The 6,000-nt window shown below is 39.7% G+C and overlaps 1 protein-coding gene across 1 annotated transcript; it reads right to left on the reverse strand.

Annotated features, from left to right (window-relative positions):
- Positions 1–581: 581 nt before the first annotated feature.
- LOC108959184 lies at positions 582–3,299 on the reverse strand. The gene is made up of 2 exons (XM_039299871.1): positions 2,418–3,299; positions 582–1,475 (listed from the first exon to the last, which is right to left on the reverse strand). The coding sequence occupies exons 1-2, from the start codon at positions 3,297–3,299 to the stop codon at positions 582–584; spliced, it is 1,776 nt and encodes a 591-aa protein (XP_039155805.1).
- Between the last annotated feature and the right edge of the window lie 2,701 nt (positions 3,300–6,000).

Genomic DNA, 6,000 nt, shown 5'->3' on the forward strand with positions numbered 1-6,000 from the left:
TCCTCGTAGGGTGCCATTTGAAATTGCTTGTTTCATCAGGAGGGAAAAAACATTGGCCACTAGAATGAATAGATATGGGGAAAGCGGGTCACCTTGTCGTAGTCCTCTTGTTGGCTTGAAATAAGGGAGGGATTCCCCGTTGAAGTTTATGCTAAACGACACCGTAGATACGCATTGCATCACCCATTTAACCCAGTGGTCACAAAACCCCATTTTCTTTAAGCTTGCTTGTAGAAGTCCCATTCGATTCGGTCGTATGCTTTTTGCATATCTAGCTTAAGGACAGCTTGAAATTTTCTCTTCCTCTCCCGAGTTCGCAGCTTATGTAGCACCTCCTGTACAATCAAGATATTATCTTGGATTTGTCTTTCCCCCACAAAGGCACTTTGTTCATCGGCAATAATGCTGGGTAGTAAGGGTTTCAGTCTGTTGGTCATTACTTTGGAGATGATTTTGTAAATGAAATTGCATAGGCTAATAGGTCGGAATTGTTCTAACTTTTCTGGGTTTTTAACTTTGGAAATGAGGGTGATTAGGGTTCTGTTTAGGTCTGGGTTTAAGTGTCCTGTATCAAAGAAATTCTAAACTTCACTAAAAATCCCCTGACTTAGATCTGGCCAATGATTTTTGTAGAACAACCCATTCAGCCCATCCGGTCCTGGAGCCTTATTAGCTCTTAATTGTTGCATTGCCTCTGTTATCTCCTCTATTGTGACAGATTTCACCAATCTTTGATTCATTCTTTCGTCTACTAAGATTGGAATTTGTTGTATGACAAAGTTGAAAGTTGCAGCCCCCATTGACAAATATAGGTTCTTGAAGAAAGTTTCTGTCATTTCTTTTAATGGTTGATCTTCCTGCACCCACTCATCATTGGCATCCTTGAGTAAGGTAATTATGTTTCTGATTCTTCTCTGAATGGTTGTTGCATGGAAAAATTTTGTATTTCTGTCTCCCCATTTTAACCAGCTAATCCTTGACCGCATCCCCCAATACATCTCCTCTCGCCGCCATAGCTGTTCTATCTCCTGATTTATTCTCTTTGCTGCCTCACATTCTTTATAAGCTTTAGTTCCATTTGTGAGGCTTTGTAATTCACTTTTCAGCTCATCTATTCTCCGTTTGGCATTTTGAAATCTATTTTTACTCCACTGTGCCAATAGTTTTGCCACCTTCTGCAGATTTTGAGCTATGTTCAGCCCGTGAGATTCCCTTTCAGCCCAGCCCTTTCTAACTATCTGGACGCTTTCTTCATCTTCTGCCCAGAATGCTTCATAGCGAAAAATTTTCCTTTTCTTTGATCTCCTCGTTTGTAAAGATATTAGAATAGGGCTATGATCAGACCCTATAGCTGGTAGTGCGGTGCTTTCTGCATCAGGGTAGGATAATCTCCACTCGAGAGTGCATAATCCTCTATCTAGTCTTTCCTTAACAAATTGATCTCTGTTCGGTTGTTGGTCCAGTGAAAGCGCAGCCTTTGGATTCCAAATCCATTAATGAACATTTCCCAAGAAACTCCCTGAAGGCTGTCATCCGATAGTTTTCCGCGCGTTTGCCGCCCACTTTTTCCAGTGATACAGGACTTCATTGAAGTCTCCCAAGCAAAGCCATGGTAAGTGGTAGTGGGTGCTTGCTCTATGTAGATCCTCCCATAGTAGTATTCTTTCTCGGAAAGCATTAGGAGCATGTACAAAGGTAATTTGCATTTGCTGTCTGTTTTCTATTACTTGACAGAGAACACTTATATAGTTGTTGGAGAATGAATCAACTGATATCTCTACTTGATCATCCCAAAACACAGCCATACCCCCCTTGCAATTCCTTCGGATTCACTATAAAACACTCTTTGAAAAACCTCAACCTCCTCCTTAACTGTTGTACCTTCTGCTCCCGATTCTTAGTCTCCATTAAAAATAAAACACTGGACCGTTCTTGAGTCACTAGGACTCTCAGTGCCTGAATTGTCAGGGGTGTGCCCAACCCCTGACAATTCCAACTTAATAGTTTCATGGCTTTGTTGGTGGCTTATTAGGGCTAGCCACCAAAGCCCACTGAGATGCTTTCTTCATTTCCTTAATCGGGGTCTCTATCAACTGAGTGCTGTCAATCTCCAGTGTTCGGGAACTTTGCGCACCGTAAGGGCGAAACGCTTGCCCTTTTTTGCAGATTGGTGCTTAGTCCCTTTCGATTTATGCCGATCGGCTGTTCTCCCCTGTTTCAGCCTCAAACAATGTTCTTTCTTCCTCCTTTTGATGTTCTTCATATAGAACCATTGCTAATGCTTCATCAATACAGCAGCTTCCTCTCTTTTTTGGGATGTTTTCTCCCATTAGTTGTATTGCTAACTGCTGTGTCGTTGAACTGGTTGCCTTCTAGGTTATCTTTTCTGCATTTTCCTGTCCCCTTATACTGTTTACGTGCTGACCCTGCTGCTGGTTCTCATTCTCTGAAACAGAATGCATAGGAGTCTCTAGCACACTCTCTGTGTCTTCGAGGACCGATTCTTGTTTTCCATAAAAAAATTTCCCATACGGGCTTAATTCCTTCACATCCGCTCGAAGCCAATGCCCATATCGTCCTGGTAAGTCATCCGGCAACCCTGATTTCTCATATGGGATTTCCTTGCATGCAGTAGCATAATGCCCCATTCTTCCGCATGAGTAACAATAGTGCGGTAACCGCTCATATTTGCACTCTACCCATACTTTCTTCTTTTCCAAATTCACAAGTATTCCCGTTTTTAAGGGGTTTTTCAGATTCAGCATCACCTTGGCTTTTCCCATTTTATAGTAGCTATTGCCTCTCGCTTCCAATTTCACCTCTATAACTTCCCCCAATTTAGTAGCTATTTCTCGGATAACTTCGTTATTGACTCTCCCAAATGGCAAGCCATAGAAATGGACCCAAAAAGCACAGTTGTTGAAGTCATAGCAGATGTCCGGGGTATCTGGGTCGCATTCTTTTAATACTAGTAAATTACTGGAGAAGCACCATGGCCCTGTATCTAGCACTCTCTGTTTTTCTTCTTCCGATTGGAAGGTAAATGAAAAATGTCCTGTTCCAAGCTGAGAGCAATTTACCCTGTCTACTTTCCACACACGGGTCATAGTACTCACGAAAGACGGGAAATGCACATTTGGTCTGGAATATAGTTTCCCAAACAAAGTTTTTCGGCATTCAATCAGTTTATCTTCTGAGATAGCGCTTTGTATATCTACAACATCATTCTCAAACCATAACTCACCTAAGCTTTTGCACAGGGCTGTTACCCGCCTTTCTTCCTCAAGCTGAGCAGCCATACTTTCTCCAGGTTTTGATTTGAAGGGAGCTCTGAATGGGGAGTGACCCCACTATGCCGATGAAGACCAAAAGGAAGATAGAGGGAACTCGCCTGTGGGTTATCGGTCAACAACCCCACTATGGAGATGAGGCCAAAAGACGGGGGAATCGACAATGGGTTTCAGTCGGCCGAAATGGGTGTTCTGGATTTACCCATTTGGATTCAAACAGGTTACTTCGTTTTTAAGTTTTCTGGATTTTAGGGTTTTGGGTGTTTGGTCGGCAGACACATCCGACTGGGTGGAGGTCTGATCGAGTGAGGGTTTCAATGGGTATTAGGATGAAGGAGAGGGTTAGGGTTTAGCATCAGAAGAATAATCTCACCGTGGAGATGGGAACCTGCCCGGAGGTAGGAGAAAACTCGCCATTCTGCGAGAGAAAAATGAACCTCACATCCAACGTTTCAAAAGTACCAATTATTTCAATAATTTATTGACAACTATTTGCGAAGGTTACCATTGGGTTAAAATGAAAAACTTGCATACGATATTATCGACACTTCAAAAAATATTGGCTATTTTATAATTTACCTATATATATATGCAGGAACTCAAGTTATCAACTCTTTTATAAAATTCCCAACTTTTACTAGAATCAATAACTTTTACCCATCGGTGGGTAGCTGTGTTAGTTGGGCGTTCTCTCCTTCATCGCTGAGGTCGAGAATTCGAACTCTTGCGTTGTCAATACACGTCTTAAGTGGGAGATTATGGTGGTGGGGTCTTGTGTTAACCTCCCCCGAGGTTTTACGTCTAAATAGTGGCTTGCGATGATGTCCAACGGTACCACCGAGTATCAGAGGGTGGTGGCACCGTTGGACCGGGAGTCTCCGACGGTTCCTCAATTACCAAAAGAAAAAAAAACAATACCACCGACCGAGGTGGCGTGGATGGTAGGGCCTTGGACCTCCCCGGTGGAGGCCTTGGTTCGAATCCCCTGCGAAGCAGGGAGGCAATCTTAGCTACATGGTGACTTAAGCGTGACGCCGGGGTGGTGGTTTCCCCGCTAGCGTCGCCGGGGGGTTTACGGCGCACTGTCGGTGCAAGCTGGTTCCTCCTGTCCCAAAAAAAAAAAAAAAAAAAAAAAAACAATACTTATTTAATTGTTTCCAAGTTACTAACAATTCCAATAATGGACCAACAATTATTTGCATAGCTTACCAACTTATAAGGCTACTAATTATAAAAGATTACCAGCTATTATTTGACTCCATTAACGAACATTTAGGGTGCGATAGATAACCATTCTCTTCCTAGGCTCTAGTTCTAGCCAGAAATAGATTTTTCAATTTATGTTCTCTAGACAAGTTTTTGAGTAAAAATACATGTTTGTTAACGAGACATAAATTAGAAATTCGTTTCATAAACCTTATTAAATATCTCCCTCTCGAATAGCTGGTGGCGGCGAATAGTGGCAACGGCAGCTCGGGGCGGTGAGGGCAAGCGATGAGAAGAGTTTTTATTTCTCATTTATGTTCTAAAAATTAAAAAAAAAACTAGAAAATTTATATTGCTCATTTCTATTCTAAATCTATTTCTAGGTTAAAATTTTGTTTTGAAAATAGAAAAATGAAATTGCGTTACCAAACAGATTTGTGTTCTAAATTTATTCTCGAGAAAAAGAAGAAAGAAAAAGATAATGGTTATTATTTGCACACTCTTATTTGATTGTTTTGGAGGTACCAATTGTTCTAATATATCAACATTTGTTTGGGAAAGTTAAACTTACCAACTATTATAACATATTATCACTTTGCCTAAATATATTACACTTTTTCTAATTTGGTTTTGAACATTTTAATTTTGCTAATTGAATTCTAAATATTTTTATATTTTGTCAATTGAGTTAATGCGGCAAAATTGGATAGAAATCATTGACGTGAATGGCAGCTATCTTATATGGCATGGAGGGCACTAATGTATACAACTTTAAATATTATTTTAATAATTTTTTTATTTTTCCTTTTTTTATGCTCTTTTCATTCTTCTTCTTCTTTTCTTTTCGTGCGAGGCCTGCCCTTGCCTGATCTAGCGAGGGCAACCATTGCCACTTGGCCATCTAGGATCACCAACAACCACGTCATCAATTTATGGTCAAAATTGACAGGATGAACTCAATTATCAAAATGTAAAAATGTTTATAACTCAATTGGCAAAATTGAAAGTTTTAAAAACTGGATTGATAAAAATACAATAAGTTTAGGACTTTTTGGAAAAAAAAAAATCCTTATAATCATCATGACTTTAATAACTATCTTTTGTGCTCTCCACTTCAACACTACGAAATAAATTTTTATGGAAAATATCGCAAATTGAAAGTATCATTGCATGATAAATGAAAACATGACTTGTTGATTAATCAATAAGAACAGAAAAAATGGATTTTGAAAGAGAGAGAGAGAGAGGGAGGATGTGTTTAGGAAGCCTCTTGTAAAAGTTTTTAGGGAAATGCAAAGGTCGTTAAGTTAAAGAAGTTTTTCAAAATACAAATTGTATTTAGTAAGTTTTTAATTTATAAAAGTCCATTATAAAATATCTTTTAAGCACAATAGTGTTTGGACAAATTATATTTGCAAAAGACTTTTGTTATTAAAAAAGAAAAAAGAAAAAAGAAGAAGAGCTAGATAGCCAAGCCTACTAGCGAAGAGTAGGCAGTCTCGCC

Source organism: Eucalyptus grandis, chromosome 8 (assembly GCF_016545825.1).
Source record: "Eucalyptus grandis isolate ANBG69807.140 chromosome 8, ASM1654582v1, whole genome shotgun sequence".
Taxonomy (NCBI): Eukaryota; Viridiplantae; Streptophyta; class Magnoliopsida; order Myrtales; family Myrtaceae; genus Eucalyptus; species Eucalyptus grandis.

Excerpts from the sequence above, each read along its gene's own strand:
- LOC108959184 (XM_039299871.1), bottom strand. The coding sequence starts at position 3,299 with ATGGCTGCTCAGCTTGAGGAAGAAAGGCGGGTAACAGCCCTGTGCAAA. Across the intron at positions 1,476-2,417 it reads ACCAGCAGCAGGGTCAGCAC|GCTGCGCTTTCACTGGACCA; the intron begins GTAAACAGTATA and ends TGGAATCCAAAG.